This window comes from Hypomesus nipponensis, chromosome 13 (genome assembly GCF_054491055.1).
Source record: "Hypomesus nipponensis isolate SF chromosome 13, ASM5449105v1, whole genome shotgun sequence".
Lineage (NCBI taxonomy): Eukaryota > Metazoa > Chordata > Actinopteri > Osmeriformes > Osmeridae > Hypomesus > Hypomesus nipponensis.
In genome coordinates, this window is record NC_140373.1 from 8,987,109 (window position 1) to 9,008,483 (window position 21,375).

The 21,375-nt window shown below is 46.9% G+C and overlaps 2 protein-coding genes across 2 annotated transcripts in view; one reads left to right on the forward strand and one right to left on the reverse strand.

Moving 5' to 3' along the window:
- On the forward strand, positions 1 to 18,832 carry LOC146259872 (cytohesin-3-like). Its single transcript, XM_084670379.1, has 13 exons — positions 1 to 309; positions 8,316 to 8,398; positions 8,557 to 8,621; positions 8,715 to 8,781; positions 8,937 to 9,055; positions 11,076 to 11,156; positions 11,349 to 11,461; positions 11,830 to 11,978; positions 12,097 to 12,208; positions 14,779 to 14,855; positions 15,548 to 15,619; positions 15,763 to 15,917; positions 17,471 to 18,832. Exons 1-13 carry the CDS (start codon positions 282 to 284, stop codon positions 17,541 to 17,543), a joined length of 1,194 nt encoding a protein of 397 aa, XP_084526505.1. The 5' UTR covers positions 1 to 281; the 3' UTR covers positions 17,544 to 18,832.
- Positions 18,369 to 21,375, reverse strand: part of usp42 (ubiquitin specific peptidase 42) — a 10,764-nt gene continuing 7,757 nt past the window's right edge. The window contains 3 exon segments of the mRNA XM_084670381.1: positions 18,369 to 20,593; positions 20,756 to 20,860; positions 21,039 to 21,361. Of these exon segments, the coding sequence (XP_084526507.1) occupies positions 20,784 to 20,860; positions 21,039 to 21,361 (400 nt within the window). The 3' untranslated portion in view covers positions 18,369 to 20,593; positions 20,756 to 20,783.

The window sequence follows — 21,375 nt, forward strand, 5'->3', positions numbered from 1 at the left end:
CTGTAGATTCAATTGAGCCAGAAGAGGGATATTAGTCGCATTTGATCCTGTCTCTAAAACGTTCTGTAGATTAAGATTTTTGTGTTAAATTACGTTGATACGGTACTGCTTATTAAGAATATATTTTAATTGATCCATGCGTTTGCATTTTTCGTGTGCATTGCACATTTATTTGGTAGCAAAAATATAAAACAACTGCCGATTATTTCGGTTGAAATAAATTAATCCAGCTTGATATCTGTACGGAGCACACCGTTTCCTGGATTTATCGTGGTCGCTACATGCTCAATATGGATGAAGACAATCACGGTGAGTCGACCTATATTGATGAATCGCTACAACCCCCTCTGCCAACCTAAGCTGTGTAGGCTACACAGCGGTTGAAATAATGCTGCTGAGCACGGGAGCCGAGTCACAGGCACTACAGTGTATCCAATGTACAGTATGTCTTCATGGTGCTACCTGACAGAGTTTCCAAGAGTACTGATGGGATTCCACGAGCTGTTTAAAATATATCCTATTATATTGCAGTGAAAACATTTGGTTGTCACGTATATCCAGTAGGATCTAGGGACTGGTCATGTCCCCATCAAAAGGAACAACTGATGCTTATGATGATGGTGTGCGGGCTACAGTACTACCCTCTGAGAATTGTCTGTGGAAAATCCACGCCGCAGTGTCAGGCGTCTTCTGTTTGATGTAGCGCTGCAACACTTTGAAGTTTTCTCAAAGCTTTGCGCTTATTTTCACTATCACGAAGTCCTTGTTGAGTGGTCGCCAAAAGCCCTAAACGGGTGAAATTGATAAGATAACTGCATCCTTTTTACTACAGAAACGGACATTGCGGTCGGATGGTCTTCAGAAGAACAGATATTCAGTTTAGAAGTAGTGGAACTCCAATGAATCCACATTCTTACACACACACACACACACACACACACACACACACACACACACACACACACACACACACACACACACTGGGTTATCTTCTCTACCAAGTTGGGTCTGGGAAAGACCATTCTAATGTGGTGTAAACAACGTCTCTAAGCGAGTGATTTTGCAGTTAAACCGTGAGAGATTAGCAGATGCAGGCAGGGTGGGCAGGAGCCTGCTCCTATCTACAGCTCTCCACCAGAGCATCCTGTTGATCTAACCCCCCTCACCCCCCCCCCAAGACAACCCCCTCAACTGCCTGTGGGTGAAGGAAAGGAACATCTTCAACACTCAGTAAATGTCACTGGGACTGGGTAGCAGTTTTTCATATTACATTCACACAGTGACTCATTACTGATGGGATTAATGTAGCACTGAGCATGTCGGTGTGGTGTGCTGATGTGCGGACGACAAATCCCTGTTGATACACTGCTTATCTTTGAAGATAGATGATGGAGTGGATGGGAAATTAATAATGGAACATGATGAAACAGATGCAAGTTATTTGATGGGTATTAGTAGATTCTTATATTTTTTGAAAGAGTCTGATTCATATCAGTCCGACAGTGTGTGTGTGTGTGTGTGTGTGTGTGTGTCAATTAGACAACTGTGATAAGAGCATGGAAAATACTATGTGCAGCACTTTATGGTGATGAACAATAAGAAAACACATGTGTACGCTCACGCACAAAACCCAAATTGCATATGCTAGCATACTTATCTCAAATCTTCTTTCAGACATCCGATGTATTGCAATATGCCCAGCAGCCAGGGTATGTGTGCGTCAGCATGCAACATATGGTCAAAGTTGTTCAGTCAATCATTTGTTTTGCATCATCTTCCTAAACAGCATGGAAAAAGAACCAACAGAAGGATGTGATGACAAAGGATTAGAATGGGTTGAGGTTATTAGTCACTGACTAGTACTGATTCTCTGTCTGTCTGCTATCGGTCTTACCTGACTGACTATGGTAACCCATCAGAACCGAACACAGGCATTGCTGGGGAAACTAGGCTAGTGTGAATGATCGGACTAATACATGGACTCGAGTGCTGTGTGTTTACAAGGTCTGCAGGAGTAGGGAGCTCATCTCCTCTCTGCTGTTTACATGCTAGGCAGCAGCGGCCTGTAAATCACAAGTGCTTGTATTGCTTCAGTCCTATTTTTAGAACGATGGTGTGGTTGCAGAATGGGAACGGGGAAGCAGTAATGGAAAGAGTCTGGTTGGCCAGATTGTTGGCCAGGTAGCTGCTGGATGATGCTGACTGGGAGGCTGAAAAAGAGTAGATATCCTACTCAGTCTCGTCACTGCATCTCAGCTTTGCCTTTGCTGTTGGAGAAATTGGGAGTGGGGGAAGCTTATGTGAATGGAGGTTTTTAAGTGCTGTCTGTGCTTGTGTGTGTGTGTGTGTGTGTGTGTTTGACCTGCCAGTGTGTCAAAATTCTGATAACCTCTCTCAACACTCTAATCTATCTGACCGTGGGAATAGCCAAATGGAAACCCCCCCCTTCCTTCCATTCTTTTTCTGCGCTTGGTATATGCGCGTGTGTGTGCGTGCGAGCATCTGTGTGTTGCATATGTGTAAGTGTGTGGTTGTGTTTGTTGGTAGAAGTCTGCTAGTAAGGTGGTGTGTTAAAAGACATTGCTTATCTGAAACAGGCATCTTGACTCTGATGTCTTGTGTTGTACCTCTTACCTAGAAAAGAAATGCTACTGTTCATGTAGAAGTTATCTGTCTAGACAAATGACAAAGCTGCTTTATCTATCAACACATCGATTTCAAGGTCATCCTGAGGAACACTAAGGGACCAGAACCCCCTCCCCCTTCCAACATTTGTGGTTTTCTGGAGTCTACTGGGTTGAAGATGTATGAGGGAGTTTTACGGTTGGGGCACCATCTTTGTTGTGGCTGGAGGGTGGAGGCGGGGAGGCCATTAGGGAGTCATTAGTGGCACACTGTGGGCTGCTGGAGCTTTTCCTGGGCCTCAGGCTGGCTGGCAGGCTCCAAACAGGTGGTGGATAGATGGACCACAGCAGCTTCTGGTTCCCAACCAGGTGTCTCTCTCTTTCTCTCTTTCTTTCTCTCTCTCTCTTTCTCTCAGAGATGATGGCTCTCCTGAAGGATTGAGGTTAACATTACAGAGGTAGTTTGGTGTTAGTCTGGTCTGAGGAGGAGAATCCTTGGTGGGGTTAGTAGGTTACCTTCGCCTATCGGTATTTGTTTTTGTTTAATGCCAAGATTCTTTACGTAAGGTGTGACGTCCATCCTCTTCAAATGGGACTTTTTTGTTTAGTTTTGGACTGAACCAAGGTCTGGTCCAGTTCTTTTCTGCATAATTCTCAGTGTTCTTGATGTTGATTTGAGATGTTCCATGTCGAGTTTGCGGGGGCCCTACCATGCTGCGTTGTTCAAGAGCTTAGTGGAGATTTAGAAAAGAATGCACTTCATTTTTACAGTTAAGAAGATATGTTTACAGTGTTTTGCAGGACAACATTGGGAGATTAGTGTCACAAACACACATACGCAGACACATGCACACACATTGCTCTAGGGCTGGCTTTGGCAGCATACTTGGTTTTGTGAAATAAAAAAAGGACAGGGATAGAGGGAGGCAGAAGAAGTGTAGTACACAAGTGTCTGGAGGAGGAAGACGGAGTAAGAGGGAAGGAGACAAGATACATGAAGGACTGGAGGTCAAATGAGAGCCCTAGAGAAGGAAGGAAGAAAGGCTGAATGTGGACCTGATTATGAATAGCTGGAGATGCTTCCCAAGTTCCCAGGTTGTTGTCATCGCCATGGTAGTGGGGACAACATGTTGTTGTCGTTACACTGCCTGGCACTGTCAGACAAGCACTGTCAGACTAGCACTGTCAGACTAGCACTGTCAGACTAGCACTGTCAGACTAGCACTGTCAGACTAGCACTGTCAGACTAGCACTGTCAGACTAGCACTGTCAGACTAGCACTGTCAGACTAGCACTGTCAGACTAGCACTGTCAGACTAGCACTCTGTGGAAGATCTCTGTTGAATCACATGTAGCCCACATCCCATTGTCTGTGAGTAATTGAATGAGAACAGTAGAGAGAGAAAGGGATGGGGACTAGGGTGGGGTCAAAAACAAGAACAGGAAAGAGAAGAAGACAATAGATAGCAGATAGAAAGATGGAGATGTGTGTGTGTGTGTGTCTTGGCTAGACCTGTTGGGTTGGAACTGCTCTCTCGGTTTCCTTTCTTGGGTTTAGTTGACCAGGCACTAGAACCCTCACTTTAGGTTTTTAGGTTATTTTGTTGTATTTTGTTGTGTTTTCATTGGTGGAGAACTTGCGGTCGTATACTGATAGGGGCCGCAGTGTGTCTAGCTGCTACCGTCACTAACACACAACTGCAGAAAGACCCTCACCCTGGTCAGAAGTGAAGAAGTTCTCAGTGAAAAAAAATTGAAGTGACTTGGGTCAACTCAGTGTTGACTCATGTGAAGTTTCTTTGGTCTGATCTTGTGAGACTCAGACAGTTAAACCGAAGACAGTGTTGTTTCAGGCTGGACAAGCCTCAACTTCCAGGACCTCCACAGAAGAACACACACAGGGCTTGGTACCAGACATACTTCTGCTTGCCAGAATCAGCAGCTTCATATCTCCTGGTGCAATCAGCAGTAGGGCTGTGCTTGGGGCATAGGGCAGAGCCTGCTGGATGAGGTGTTTATCTAATCACATGGAGATATCCCCATGATACTGAGCAGATGTGCGATATAAGGAGGACATGATGTACCCAGACCTTGTCCTGGGAAGGGGGCCGAGGGGTTGGGGGGCTGGTTTAGGGGTTCCCTAAAACAGCAGATTAAACCATCCAATCAGTGCTTGACCGTCTAACTCCGCTCTCGATCCCTCTCTTGGTCCCCAGGGGTGGTTAAGACCCCAGATATTACCTCCAACATCTCTTGCTCTCTTGCCAGGCTTGGAAATATCACAACAATATCACCCTCTTACCCCCCTCAACCACACACACACACTTACATGATGCCTCTAAGGTCCCAAACATGAACCCCAGGGTCAGCCCGCCTGGTTGTGTTGTGTTTTTAAAATAGGAAAAAGGCTAGAATATTGTACATCTGGTGTTGTTAGTGCTGGCATGCTCTCTGTATGTTGGTCAGCTCCACTGACACGTTAGAGAAGGAGAGGGACCTAACAGCAGCAACATCTGCGTGTTGGGTCCATCTCACTTGCACTATGCTACTACCACCATGCTCAGATAAAGCTTAAGGGCTGGAGATGTGTGTGTGTGTGTGTTGGGATTAACGCCAGCTGGCATTGCCCGTACATGTGTGTAGTGAAGAGTGTGTATTGGGGTGGGATACAGTTAGAGGGATTGGGGGCAGCAGGCTCTAGCTGATGGCCAGGAGCCTGAGATCCAGAAGAGCAGGGGTCTCAGCTACAGCCTCCCTGCCTCGGCTTACTGCTCCAGGGGAGAGAGGTACTGGCAGAGGTCCCTCTCAGTCTCCAGAGTATTACCCAGCTACAGACTCAGAGCCCATCACAAGATAGGAAACTGGGAAGCTGGCCCATGTTAAGTGAGCTGGATTGGGGTGAATTCTATGGCTCAGGGACTCAGTCCTTCTCTGTTGCCCCAGCCAGGCAAGGCCAAGCTGGGATGAGTGAATGGGTCATCCCCCTGCGACTAAAAACAGGATTACTTTGCAGTCAACCCCTGGCTGGAACGTGACTGAAATGGACCTTGTTGGCTTTGAAAAAGAGGTATTGTGGCCTTCCATACTCACATACTCATCGTTCTTAGCGCTGCACTGTTTGGCAAAGTACATGAATAACCAAACCAGGGAAGATTTGACAAGACTGTAGGACCTCTCTCAGACGCTCTGCTCAATTATGAACTTAGTCAACCGTGTTGTGTGTGTGCGTGTGTGCGCGCATGTGTATGTCTGTGTGTGCGTGTAGTCTCAATATGAGCTCCATAGTTGCAGTAGGTGAACAGTTGGTTGTTTTGGGTGTGAGGAGGGACTAGAGATTTATTGCCCTAAAAGGAGATTTGGGAGATTTGTTTTTTTTTGAAGCGGATTTGTTTTTTGGGGGGGTAGAAGGGAGGCATGATCAGAGCTTCTGTTCTGTTGGGCACATGTTGGAGTTTTAAACCCTTGGCAGCCGATTTGCACCCTCAACCCTGGGCTTCAAACACTTCTTACAGCTCAACCGTTTTTGGAACGTTCTAGAACGCTCAAAAGGGCTTTAGATAATTATGTTGCCATATCGTAGGTACTTAATCCATGGCACAAATGAAAGACTGGATTTGTTTGGCTGATTAGTAGCTAATAATGAGCAATATGGCCATTTAGACAGTCATGGCAGGCAAATTCAAGCCTTGTAACTGCCATTGTCAGTAGCACACACCTTAAAGCTGTATGTATGTGATCTGTTCGAGATAGTCCATATAAACCGATCACTAATGTTACAAACTCGAAATGTCCAAACCGTATTAGGTAATGTAGTAAAGTAGTGTTAGCTACTTATATACTCACCACTCTTAACAAACAACAAATGCCACTGTTAGACCTGATGTTTCTGTCCAGGTCCAGTCTAGCTCTGACAGTGATGATGTCACTCACCGAGATCATCCTTCGAAATAGACATTCCACCAGACTAGGCTTTGGTCTGGTTTGAGCCGGCATGGTTGACCCCAGTGGCTCCAACCCTGCTTAGTTTCTCAGATATGGCCTGCTCAGCATGCGACTGCACACATATTGTGGGCTCATCTTCTGGGTGAGTCAGAAAAGGCAGCATGGTTTTGGGGAGTCTGAATGACTAATTGGGGGATAACAATGTTCTTGAACTGGTCACTAGCATCAGGTGTGTGCCTAAGCTCTAATTCTCTCTGTCATTGAGTCAGAGGCTATATTGCTCGCTCGCTCGCTCACTCACCTTACATGTCAATAAACACCCCCCCCCCCTCAAAAACAAAACAAAACAGCGTAACTACATATTGTCACACATGAACTGATGAACCCAAAACGCAAGAAAAGAAACAAATTATTTTCTTCACACCCAAGGCGTTCACAGTCACTGGTTGTGTAAGCAGGGCCAGGGACCCCCCGAGGTTAGCTGAGCTAATTAACAACTTCATGTTCATGCCAGTGAAGTTCAAGCCATGTCCAAGTCCAGTCAGTGTGACTCTGGTCCACATCCTCTGCTATTGTGAAGGAGGTCAGCAGCAGGAAACCCCTGAGGTGTCCCTCTGTCCAGCCCTGCCGGCTGGCCTGGGCAGCACTGCCTTACATAAGCAGTACACATCATTAGACTGCTTTACTTAGAGTCGGATCAAGTTGTTGAAACCATTTGTCTTTTTGTAAGGAAGTTGTACACCATGTTATGAGTATACTCCATGTGGTTTCATTGGTGCTACCTGTGATGCTCCCACATCAAACACACAGTCACCCTGCAAAATCTGTCAGATCTCTTGTGTGTTCTGACGTTTTTGATGGAAGCGTAAGGTACCTCATAGAAGTCTTCAGTTACAAACGGACAAATCACGACTGGATTTTGTGGGAGCTCGAGGACTTTATTCACTTTTAATTGGCCCATTTTTCCTCTTATCAGAAACAGAGCTCACTGATTCTGTGTGTTGCAGTAGCAAGTGTACACGTTGAACAGAGACTCTGAAGGCCATGTCAGCTCACTGTTCTGGGGGAAGGTCTGGAGGGAATAGGGGTAGGCGGTTATCTGGCTGTTGGCTGGGTTAATGAAGCTGGATCACACACAGGCTTTCCTCTCTCTCTCTCCTTCTTTTTCTTTCTCTTCTTCTCCCTCTCATCCTTCTTTCTCTCTCTCTCCTCTCTCTCCTCCTTTTCTCTCCTCTCTCCCCCTCTTCCTTAGGTCTAATCCACTGGGCTCATGGGCTGTGTCTTGTTGGTGAAGGTTGCGTTCATTGACCAAATTCCCTTTTAATGAAAGGAAACTTAATCAGGATTGGCTTTATTAATAGAATATCCCTCTGAGCGTAGGATGGGGGGAGGGGCGGATCACTTTCAAGTGGAATTATTAAGACAGTCTTTCCTCCTCTCTTGTTAATTAAGCAGAGTGTGCTTCTGCTTTGATGTGTTTCAGCTAAACTGGGTAAAATCAAGAGAAAGAGGCAAATGGTTGGATGTCATCACTCTTTCCTCTGAGATCTTGGTCGTACAGTAGATAGTAACAGTGTGGATCAGCTGACCTGGTTCATATGTATCCGTGATGTTTGTATGAAGCAGGGGGGTGGTTGTGCTGATGCCTTCTGGGATTGGCATCCTCTTTACAGTAGATGCACTGTGAGAACGAGACCACTAATCTGGGAGAGTAGGTCCACTGATCCTTAGATCTGTGATCTATTCCAGTGCCGGAGGATCTGTCTGTCGAGGAGAGAGACGAGCTGTCCAACATCCGACGCAGGAAGAGGGAGCTGCTGGATGACATCGAGGTGAGCATCCAATGAGCATCCAGTGCGTCGTGGACGGACTCAAATACGATTTAAAAATACAGAAGCTATACTTATAGGCCTACTTGTGTATTTGGCTTTGTACAATGGATCCCTTTTCCAGATCTCTTGAGTGTATTTCTGTTCTCTCCACCTCACAGCGGTTGAAGTTCGAGATTGCCGAAGTCATGACGGAGATTGAGCAACTGACATGTGTAGGGGAGAGGTGAGCGACCTTGCTTTGTGTGTGTATGGGCCATATATGTCTTATGTAGACAGTAGATCAGTGATGTTCTCATCGTAATCCCCTCTTTAACAGTAAAACATCCCAGAGGAACAAGCAGATTGCCATGGGCAGGAAGAAATTTAATATGGATCCTAAAAAGGTACGTTTATGGTTGGTTTTGTCTCCAGGGTCTCCCCTTGGAAAAGTGTCCCTGCTCTTCTTTTGACCTGAAAAATGCTTCTTCCCTCAATGTCCTCAATTGATACTGATAGTAATGCACGTGTGTGTGGGTGCGTGTTCTTGTATGTGTTCCAGGGGATCCAGTTCCTCTTAGAGAATGACCTCCTGCAACACACACCAGAAGATATCTCCCAGTTCCTCTACAAGGGAGAGGGTCTCAACAAGACAGCCATAGGAGACTACCTTGGAGAGCGGTAAGAAACACACACATGCACACACACACACACACACACAAACACACACACACACACACATGCACACACCCACACACACACACACTGTGGTAAGCCTGATCCATCCATCAAGCTGCAACAGAGAAACTGTTTTCCCCTGCTGTCCTGTTCCTCCGCAGGCCACCAGATTGATGTCTCCTTAGTGATTAGGCTGTCCTGTGGATCTGAGGCCATCTCCACGAATATCATGGGCTGGATTTATTGATGAAAGCAGACACCAGTTACCCTGGAATACAAATCACTGTGGCCACATGTGTCTGGTCGTCTTCTCCCCAAAAGCCACCCATGTGGCCACCTGAGCGCCACACACACCCCACCCCCATCCCCACCCCCACCCCCATCCCCAACCCACACACAAAAGAGTAGAAAGCCATGTAAAAACCATTGCTTCGTTTCCTGAAACACAACCCTGGAGACTACCCCCCCCCAAAAAAAGAATCCAAACGTATACTGTACCCACGAAGTCAACTGTGATCAAGCTTAAGTGTGTGTGTGGGTTCGGTTGTGTGTGTGATACGGGTGTAACTGTGTGTGCCTACCCCGGGGTTAGTTAGTCATCAACACAAGGGTTGTGCCTGCTAAAGCTGTGGAAACTCTTTGTTTGCCTCCTCTGGCTGGCATGAATCCTGGGGGGGCCATCAAAGAGACAGCCCACTCTCTGGGGAAACCCAATCACAGGTGGAGGGAGCTGAGCGGGGGTCTGCCCAGGCTGTACTTAGCTAATGGCTCTAACTGAGCTGGAGCCTATCATTACTCAACAGTTAATTACAGGTTTGATGGAAGGAGAGATGAAGAGGGGCAGTGGGGGACAGAGGAAGAGAGAGAAAAGGAGAGGGGTTGAGAGTGAACGAAAAGGCGGAGAGGCGTGAGGAAGGGAAGGAGAGGAGATCTAAATATGTAAATATATATACAGAGAGAGAGAGAGAGAGAGAGAGAGAGAGAGAGAGAGAGAGAGAGAGAGAGAGAGAGAGAGAGAGAGAGAGAGAGAGAGAGAGAGAGAGAGAGAGAGAGAGAGAGAGAGAGAGAGAGAGAGAGAGAGAGAGAGAGAGAGAGAGAGAGAGAGAGAGAGAGAGAGACACAGAGACAAATGGTGGGCTGCTGTGGTAAATGTGTTAGCAATTCTGTTCTCATTCCGCATCTTTGGTTTACCCTGTTGACAGTGAGTCTTTGTCTCTGCCAGACAATACTCTCTGCACACACACACACACGCGCACACACACACACACACACACAGACAATAACACAGACTGCAACAATTATTCACTCTCTGTGTAAGACATCATGGCATCCCAACATCCTGTTGATACCAGCCCCCCCACCCCCCAAGAGAGCCCCTCCACCTACACACAACATGTGCTAACTGTTAACTATGCACACAGTCGTCTTCCATTAACACCACATTTCCCTGTTCTCGACATCTGAAATTTGTGAACGACATTCGATACAAAAATGTTCCAACCCAGGGTGGAGCGTGGAGGTACAAGTGACTCACAGACAGACCTGCTTTGGTCCTTCATTTTGGGTTTCCTATCCATCTAATCCAGAAGAAGAACCTAGTATGCTTGCCTTAACTGGTTCAAGAAGACAACATCTAAGTCATGAGAACGTCCAGGTGTGTCTAGACGCCAGCCGGTCAGACTGCTTCCAGACACCTCCTCCTTTCCTCTATCAGTGAAAGCCCCAAAAATGTGTGGAATTCAGAGAAATAGGAATGATGTTCGGAAAGTGCTTCCTCAAAGGAAATACTGTTTTTTCCTGTCTTTAGTTCATGCTGTGTCTGGAGATCCTGTACCTGCATCTGGGCATTCTGAAATTCCCTGGATAGTAGTGTTATTCCTGTGAATGAGAAAGGAAAAAGCAACATTTTCTAATGGATATACCTTTCTTTCTCTCTCCTATCCAATTTAATTTATTTTTCTTTCTCTCACTCTCTCTTTCTGTCTCTTTCACTCTCTCTCTTTCTGTCTCTCTCTCTCCCCAGAGATGACTTCAATATCAAGGTGCTCCATGCTTTTGTGGAGCTGCATGAGTTTGCCGACCTCAACTTGGTGCAAGCCCTCAGGTCAGTGGCATGGTATATCCATCAGCAGTCGACAACTGAGAAAGTCAAGGTTTATTGCTTTATCCAGATTGAACTCGGGACACACCTTCCACACTACTGATGTGAAAAGCTTCTTCCTTCTATCTCAATCCCCTAAATCCCTCTCCCCCCTCTAACTGTCTTCCTCTCTCCCTCCCGTTCGCCCCGTCTCAGGCAGTTCCTGTGGAGTTTCCGTCTGCCTGGGGAGGCCCAGAAGATCGACCGCATGATGGAGTCCTTTGCCTCGCGCTACTGCCAGTGTAACCCTGGGGTCTTCCAGTCCACAGGTCAGAGACCCAGCATTTGACCTTTAACCCCCCCCCCCCTCCCCCGACCACCACAATCATACTGAACATAAGTGATCTGTCGACTGAGCTCTCTCCTTGAATTTGTGTGGTTGGCCTTGAGGAACAGAGATGAAGTCTGATGCTGGGAATGAATGTACTAGATCAGGGTATACTTCTGCTATTCATGCCCCTCTCATGCTCTCTCTTTGTGAAAGGGATTCTTTACAGAGCTTCAGTGCAGTAGTTAGGGCTCATCAATATAGTATGGCTGAGGAAGGAGGGCAGAGACCAGCTGTGAACCTATGACTGGTGTGAAAATGGAATGAAAGTCAAGTTAAGTGTTTTCTGCTGTCCGTCGCTGTGTGCAGACACCTGCTACGTGCTGTCCTTCGCCATCATCATGCTGAACACCAGCCTGCACAACCCCAATGTGAGGGACAAGCCCCCTGTGGAGCGCTTCATCTCCATGAACAGAGGCATCAACGAGGGGGGCGACCTGCCTGAGGAGCTGCTCAGGGTCAGTCTGAGTGTGTGTGTGTGTGTGATGGAGGAGGATGAGGGTATATTTGAGTGTGTATCCTTATTTCCACATGAAGCCTTTGTCTTAAGTATATCTTCTTGTTGTTCTTCCCCAGAATCTGTTTGAAAGCATCAAGAACGAACCCTTTAAGATCCCAGAGGATGATGGGAATGACCTGACACACACCTTCTTCAACCCAGACAGAGAGGGCTGGCTACTGAAACTGGGTGAGAACATGGAACCCACCTCAACACGATGCACAAGATAACACTCATGAAGATGTGTGTCCCTCACTGTGTACCTATGGGCATGTGAACCTACAGAACCACCCCATCACAGACTGAGAAATGATTCCAAACAGTCACACTCTTGTGTGTCTCTTTATTGTCCTTTCGTTTCACCCCATGTTTAGTGTGTGGATTTTCTCTCTCTTTATTGCTGTCTGTCTGTCTGTCTGTCTGTCTGGTCTGTCTGTCTGTCTGTCTCTAACCCCCCCCCCCCCCCTCCCACCCGTCCTGTGATTCAATTCATGTTTTTGCTGTCTGTGTTTTCTGTGATTAGTGGATTCTATGTTGCTCCTGTACTCTCACTCTTTGACCTCTCACCTGTCACCTTTGTTCTGTTCTGCTCTGTGATTGGCTCTTCCTACTTTGTCCACTCTAGGAGGTAGGTACTCACTACCCCTCCTCCTCTACACCCGCTTCCTTCTCCTACTGGGGGGGTCATCAATGCCAACATGAGCTCTTTACCTCCTACAACATAGTGTGTATATTTATCAGGAAAGGGCTCCATTCATTTTCAATTCAGATTTCAAACAAAAATTATTGTCTCATGATTCAAGTTTTGATCAACGAGAAGGCATCTGTATCACAGTTTTTGTGTTTCTTTCAACTTCCTGAATCGACTGAATTTAAAGTGATTTGAGCCCAGCTCTGATCCCCACCCCTGGCTGTCCTCTGTAACTGCCTGCTTGTTAGTGGCTTGGTTGTCTGGAAGTGATGGGCTATGACTGTCAGGAGGTGATGGGTCATGGTTGTCAGGGGTGAAAGGTTATCTCCTCAGGGTCTTTTTGATCTCTCATGGTGGCGGAACCTCGGTGCTCCTCTGCTCAGTCTGCTCTCTATTCACACACAGTCCTGGCGTATTGCTTTGCTAGGTTAAAGAGATACTGAGTATTATGTTATGTTACAAGGGGCTCTATCACTACAACGCCACCTGCATGTGTCACCTGACTTAGAAAATAATTAGCTGTTGCAGCTCTACTGTCAGTGGTGTTTGGGAGGGTGTTTGCACTGTGAACATGTTCTGCTGTATGCTCTGATCTTGTAGAGTAATAAGGCCCTCTTTTGATGTCCTCTCCTTACTCCTCCCCTCGTTCCCTCTCCTTACTCCTCCCCTCGTTCCCTCTCCTTACTCCTCCCCTCGTTCCCTCTCCTTACTCCTCCCCTCGTTCCCTCTCCTTACTCCTCCCCTCGTTCCCTCTCCTTACTCCTCCCCTCGTTCCCTCTCCTTACTCCTCCCCTCGTTCCCTCTCCTCTCCTTGTGCTTCTCCAGCCAGGCCCAATCTTTTTCCATCCCACTGGCCACGCTCGCCAGATTATTTTAGTTCCAGCTCTTCTGGAGAATCACCACATGTTATTTTGAGCTCAGTTGGAGCGTCCTGATGGAGGAATGATGGTCTTTTTACGGCCTAGTTAACTGAGTCATTAGGCTGAGCCGTCAGCTCGGTAAACAGACAGACATGCATTGGCTGGGATGGAGTCGCAGCCAAAGCCTGTATGATTTGAATGGGCTGTGGGTGATGTCATAGGACTATCACTCCTTGGTATCTAGCATGTAGTCCTTGCCATGGGTATTTGGTTTCAAAACGTTCTTTTACACATTTGTATAGTTAATTCTTTTTTTAGTAATTGCGTGGATTAGCAAATGTTTGCATCATTTGCGATTTAATTACTGGACTGATAATCCCAATAATCTCGACATCTGTGAGTATAATCTAGAGTATTTGTTGACTCACAGATTGATAATCTTAAAATAGGGTATTTTTGAAAGATAAATGTGTTTTGTCGCTCAGTCTTTTCCCTCACTGGTCGCAATGATGTGTTATTTCATCATTTGGCCACAGAATGTATTTTTCCGGGAACAAGAGCTGGATCTTTTAGACCCTGATACATGATACAACCAAAGGAGCACTATTCCACTTGAGATTTTTGCGAGTGGGCGGCTGTGAATGACAATGTAGATCTGCCGTTGTCAGTTGCTTTACCAGAGGAATAAGAAGTTGCTAAAATGCGTCAGTTCTGGTACTGCATCTCTGAGGCACATGATCTGAACAAACCCCTCCCCAGGCTCCGGCCCAGGAATGCACACATTTCTGGGATTTCTACACAAATTGAACCCACATTTCAATGTTTTCACAAGCAACACCTCACAGGTCCTCCCCTTTAGGCTTGCATTTCTCTCTCTCTCGGGGAGGGGAGTGGGGGTTGTGTTCGAGCCCTTATCGAATCAGCCTAATGGGTCGTCTGGTGATCAGAACCAGACGTGGCGTGTGGAGAGTGTGACCCCCTGGGGGGTGGGTAGAACCGCCTGTCTGGACCCAACAGGACCACCTCATGTAGAGCTCGTCTCACAAGGCCTGCGTTTTACAGTCTCATTTTAGCCGTGAACAAAAGTGCCGTCAGAAAGCCTGTTTTAGAGCCTGTTGTTGAGCTAACTGCATGGCTGCCCTGCTCCGCTCTGCTCTCTGTCTCGCCACATTTGAACGTGGATGACTCAGTATGGTGTTTCTCCGCAGGTGGACGAGTTAAAACGTGGAAGAGGAGGTGGTTCATTCTGACAGACAACTGCCTCTACTACTTTGAATACACAACGGTGAGTTTGCAGGTCACCGCCGTCTTTAGCACATGCAGCCCTTTGACCTAAATTAACCCCACCCCTCCTCCAGCAATTAACAGAGGATGCCTGGGAAACATCTGGAGGTCTGCTGCACATCTGGTCCGGCTAAGCTCAGCGTAGCCCTCCCCCACCCTGCTAACCCTCCCCCTCTCCCTCACGCCCAGCCCCCACCTCCCCATCCGCCCTCCTGCCCCGAGCCCCAGTCTAGCTCAACCCCTCCCCCAACATCACAATCACACACGCATGGAAACAAGCATGCAAACCCATACCCTCAACCCCCCCCACCGCCACCCCCCAAGTCCCCTTGTCCCCTAGGCGTCTTCTCCCTGCTGTGCTCTTTCATTAAGAAAACGACCAGAGACGGCGGGGGGCTTTTCCTCAAGGTCTCAGCCCCGACCCCCCTCTGACCTCCCCTGGACCAGACACAATAGCAGCCCTCTGTGGGGGTCTGGTTATGTTTCCCCCAGGCCCTCTCTTCTCTGTGACCTGGGTCAACCATCACTGTTAGCTTGATTAGCCAGTGTCAGGAAGGCTGATTCATCCACTGTAGTGGACGCTCCAAATGAAGAGAATGGCAGAATGGTGCAGTCCAATACACTGAACGCAAAGGATATTTATGGGTGCATGGGGGATGTTCTAATCGCTCTGCGTGCTCTGTGTTTCTGCAGGACAAGGAACCCAGAGGGATTATTCCTCTGGAGAACCTCAGCATCAGAGAGGTGGATGAGCCCAGGAAACCTGTAAGAATTCCCTCCTCTCTCGTTCTGTCTTTTCCTTCCTCCCTCCCACGTCACACAGTAATGCTTTTATAAATGCTAGAGATGTCTTAGTTCAAGTATGAGGATGATGATGGTAACCATGGCTACTCCTGTTGCTCCTTCAGAACTGCTTTGAGCTCTACAACCCAAACCACAAGGGTCAGGTGATCAAGGCGTGCAAGACGGAGGCCGACGGCCGGGTCGTCGAGGGCAACCACGTGGTGTACAGGATATCGGCGCCCACGCCCGAGGAGAAAGAAGAGTGGATCAAATCCATCAAGTAAGACACACAACACACACACACTCAATGACACACACAAACACACACACACACACTCAATGACACACACAGACACACACACAACCTGCATGCCCATGTCCTCTTACACTAGAGTAGCACTACAGCTGCCCCATGTGTAAACTTCCCATGCCTGACCTTGACTGTGTGAAGCACTTAGACAGGCACGCACGCACACACACACACACAGACTGGAAAACTCACACACGTGTCAGAAAGGCTCTCTTTCTCACACAGTATGTCAGATAAGTCTGTGGGCTGTGGTGATATGGCCTCCCTGGAGGTTCAGCGAGCTTCCTGTGGATAAGGACAGGATAGAGAAAACACACCCCCACACACACACACTTTCCTCCCTCCATTTGATTTGTTATAAATGTTGCCTCAGTCCTGTCTTTCTACTGTTGTTTACCCATCCTGTCCAGAGTGTATCTGGGTGAGGAGGACGGCAGTTATGAGAGCTACCAGACTGGGCCTAGAGGAAGGGAATTGATTGGTCTCTGGTCCAGCTCATCCACTGATCAATAACTCACAAAGAAATATTAGATTAGGTCATCCAATCCCCTCCTGTAGATACCTCATTAGAATTGGCCGTTTCGTTTTGGAATGGAAATCATGGATTTTCTGATCTAATTGTCACTCAGGCGTAGTTTGTAACTGCTGTGTTATCTAAAACTGATTAGAAAGGACAGTGCGATGGTTTGTTGAGGTCTGCAATGGCAAAGGACAATGCTAACTGTGTTTATCACTGCTCCAAAGAGATGGGTGATATTTGACTTCTAGGTTCCATTGAGAGGTTGTGATCCAGATGGTGATGCAGAGACCTCGTACAAGCATGATTCTGGTTCGTTGTTTCAGATTCCTCATGGGCTTCCATCACGGCCTGATCAGACTTGAGTTAAAGCTGCTGACTAGCCATGCAATGGGACAGGAAAACCGACAGAGCAGGTCATGGAAGTGCTGGCTTCCACACTCTCTGTCCCTGAGTCAGCCGGCGGTGGCAGGCACTCCTGTTGCGCGCACACACACACACACACACACACACACACACACACACACACACACTGGCCCCTGACTCAGCTGTAGCCAGGGTGACTGCCAGTCCTGTGGTCAGAATCTCACACACACAGTGACGGCTATCTCAGCACGTCCGTTGTCCCTGCTGTGGGGAAAACAGCAGACAACTCATTCTTATTACTGGCCTGTAGTTTGTGTGTGGGTGTATGTGAGAGACAAAGACAGAGAGAGAGAGGATACACACACAGTCCAACTCCAACAGGACATGGTGCTCTTTCGACATAACGGGCCCCTCCAGCTCCCCTCCTCCCTCCAGTCTCTCAGGGAATATGGGGGTGTATACAGCCTCTATGAACAGCACGCTCATTTGGTCAACAAAACATAGCTTTGTTTTCTCAGCGCGAGTGTGATGTGCTCTGCCGTTAAGCAGACTTGTAATTGTTTCCATGTGTCATGGAAATTGGAAAATAAACGGGATTCTTCTGACTTGCAGTGTAACCTCCTTCTCTTTCCTCCCGCAGAGCCAGCATCAGCAGGGACCCCTTCTATGATATGCTGGCCACCAGGAAACGAAGGATAGCCAATAAGAAGTGACCCCTCCCCCTTGACCACTGCAAACCACCCCTGACCCCACCCCCGACCCCCCCAGCAGCAGCGTTGACACCAGCAAAGGTCGTGTTCCTTCAGGAGGACTTAGGAAGGGACGAGGTCACTGGATCACAGACTGGTGTGACTTGAGGTGCAGTCATTGGGCAGCATTACAGGAACAACAGCCAATATGACACCGATCCAGACTGGGCCCTCATCATCATTATCATCATCCGTGGCCCAGGGACAAAAGGAGTCTTCTTAGCTTCTAGGTCACAGTCCACCCACGGTCAAGGGAGAAATCTGAGACTTGTTGATGGCTGGCTGTGGCCTGATCTTAGCACAGACACATGGAGACCAGGATACAGACACTTGACAGCACTGCCCTCTAGTGGCCAAATGAAACAGCATCATCCAGCTCATCCAGATAATAATGGTCAAATAAATCAGGCACACGTCTCAGTGGCAGCGTGTGTGTAATATAGAGGATCTGTCAATCCTCCCTGATCTTTAACCCCCCCCCCCACCCCATCAGTGTATCTACGGTCTGGTCAGACGTGGAGTAGTGGAGATGCCTCTCTGATGGGATTAGAACATGTGACCTTCTTTGCTGGCTGTTGCAAGCCAATCACAGAAGACCCTCAAATATATTAATCAGCTGGTCTGATTACTATCCCCTCAAAATGACTGTGATGCAAATACAATGTTTATTCTGATATTCTAGTACCCAGTTATAGACATTATATTGATATGTTCTTGTTTTACGTGTGTGTGTGTTGAGAACAGCCATTGGGATGCTTGTTCGTACTGAAGGTTCAACTCTATAATCGGTTATTTTCTTTTTTATATTTATTTTTTCTATAATTACAAAAAGAAAGGATTCTTGCCCCACCCCTCCATAACAATGCATGTATATAATGTACAGCTTCTGTTTGTATTGGTTTTCTGTAGCATGTGTAGACTGTAGCCTTTAAACACCAGTTCACATTTCACAATTCAGTTTCACATAGTGGAATAAACCCTGAACTGCCACCCAGAGCAGTGGAGAATAATACCACTCCTCATCCTGCATAAGAACCACACTTGTCATTATTATAGCCAAGACCGGGTCCGGGACATGGGATTGGTCAGAAAAACCCACTGAGTAAGTATGGGTTGGACCTGAAATGTGTTGAGGTGAAACTAATTTGACTGGACCTTTCTACAATGGAATAAGCTCAGATGGACTTGTATGTATGTGTAACAGACTCTGACATGTTATCAATGAAGATGTGGAATAAAAGACAATGTTCAGAGCTTTCTGTGTACACATTTGTTCCTAAAACTGAAAAACAGAAATCCAGTTGAACTAGTCTTTGGTATTGTTTTCAATACTGAGTGAAGTGGATTAGCAGTAAGAATCAAGCTTTTCCTGTCCAGACCTTTTCAGTCACAACAAGGGAGTATTTAGAAAACAATAAACATGACTCCACCAATATATTACACAAGCCCTGAATCCAGTCAGTCAGAGTCAAGCGTTCACAGAACAAGTTCAATCCCTCCTGTGGAAGCGGTCTCCGCACAGTGGAGAGCAGTCACACAAGAACACCAACCAACACTGGTTCCCACTATTCCAAGATGCATGCCTCCATCTCCATCACCCCCCCCCCCTGCACTCATACAAACAAACTAGCTTGTAAACAAAGTGATAAATATATATAGGGAGAGAGTTACAATTTCTGGCATTAACAACTGTATTTTTAAGGCTTTTTTTTTTCAACATACGTGTACAATGTATAAATCTGACATGCTATTGAAGAACTAAAGGTTTAACATTACTGCCTTCAGCTTTTTTTTTTTTGTCTTTGAAAATGTAGAAAAAAAAGAGCAAACCGCCAGCCCCCCCGCCAGCCCCCCCCCCCCCCCCCCCCCCCCCCCCCGTATGTCCACAGAACAGAGGCTGCAGGACCACGTCAGAATCATCTAAAAACCCAATATGACAACAGAAAAAGCAGTTCTCTATTGGTTCTCCTGATACAGGACTGTTACTTAAGTATAAAAGATAACTGATACTACAGTTCAAAAATCAAATTCACAGTATTATTTCTTATGGACGCTATGAAAAGAAAAAGAAAACTGAATTTCTTTAAAAAGCAAAACTCAAAAGTTCCACAGTCCTTATGTATTAACATGATCAACATTTATGCTTTTTTGAATGCTCGAATAATGAGATTTAAAGTAAAGAATAGCTCAAATGTGATAGAATAAAGGGAAAGACAAAGAGACACCTTGTAAGAGGCTCGAAAGATCTTAGGCTTTAGAGAGAAGAAAAAACGTCCTGTCTGGAGGTGTGTGGAGGTGAAGGTCTGTCCAGGTGTGTGGAGGTGAAGGTCTGTCCAGGTGTGTGGAGGTGAAGGTCTGTCCAGGTGTGTGGAGGTGAAGGTCTGTCCAGGTGTGTGGAGGTGAAGGTCTGTCCAGGTGAAGGTCCCACCACATTCGGCTCATCTTCAGTTCATTTTTCCATCCCTCCTTCGTCTTCCTCCTCTTTAGACGGAGGACAGATCTCTCGAGGCATCCCTTCATCCAACAGATTTGTAGATATGACATCACATCTTGCAGTTCATAGTTCATGTCTTTTTCAGGTTTTTTTTTTTTCTTCTTTTCCTTTTATAACCAGGTGACCCTTACAAGTTCTTAAAGTCTTGTTTTCAAACTAAGGTCAAAGTTGAAAGTCCTGAGTCTTCCACTGAGCAGCAGGTGAGGTGGTCAAGCTCCAGGCTTCTGAAGTTGTTTTCCTTGTTTTCGTGTCTTTACAGTACAAGTATATATTAATTCTTTATCATAAATGGCCATTGAGAGACAGGGTTCACTGTCAAACAATGAGTTAGGAGAAGAAAAATAAATCAAACATAAAAAAAAGAGAATCTAGAATCTTTAAAACATTTCTGTTCCAGGTGGTAAAAATACAGTATATTCCTCCAATGATTTAAGCACCACGTTCAAATAAGCGGATCTCATTCCTTTGCTGCTGAATTTAAATTTTCCATAAAAGGTTGATTTTGTACAGTATTCAAAGTCTAAAAGGAAAGGAAGAGAGAGAAGTGTCAAGACATTCAGAAGGAAATAATTTACGTCAACACTTACAGCAAGTCCGAACAACCAACGAACAGCCGCCTTACTTCAACAACCATCATTACTGAAGAGCATTGTGCATCACAGGTTGGTATAAGGTCACTTACATTGTTCTATTAGCGAGAGGAGACTGTCTCAGTGTCTCATGTCTGAGTACGTGTTGTTGGTAGAACTTCCATGGGAGTCTCCGACGGGTCGACTGAAACCGTTACCTAAGATGCACAACACGTTGACCAATCAGCGAGCAAATGCATAGGTATCATCATGAGTCATGGCAACGCTACAGCCACAACGCTCAACCATACATGGATCAGGTGCAGACACTTGGTCATTCCGCCAGATTGTTTCAAGCAGACAGTGCATGCTAAATGGCTGCCGTCTCTACAGTACCTGTGTGTCCATTCAGATGGTGATGTGTCCCACTGCTGGTTGGCGCCGAGGGGGACGTGTGGCCAGACGAGAGGTGGCCCTCATGGACGTCGTCGTCGTCGTCCAGTCGGCGGCGTTTCCCCGGGTTGTGGTGCTGGCGCTTGTGGCCCGCCCTCTGGTCGTGGCCCCGCTGCCCCTCGGAACTCTGGGTCGTGCGGCTCTCGACCTCCGACCTCTCCGATTCGCTCTCCGTGTCGTGCCTTCGCCTCTTCCTCTTCTTCTTCTTCTTGTGTTTAGAGGAGGAGCCGCCCTCGTCCCGGTCGGAGGACTCCACGTCAGAGCTGCTGGAGGGGGGAGG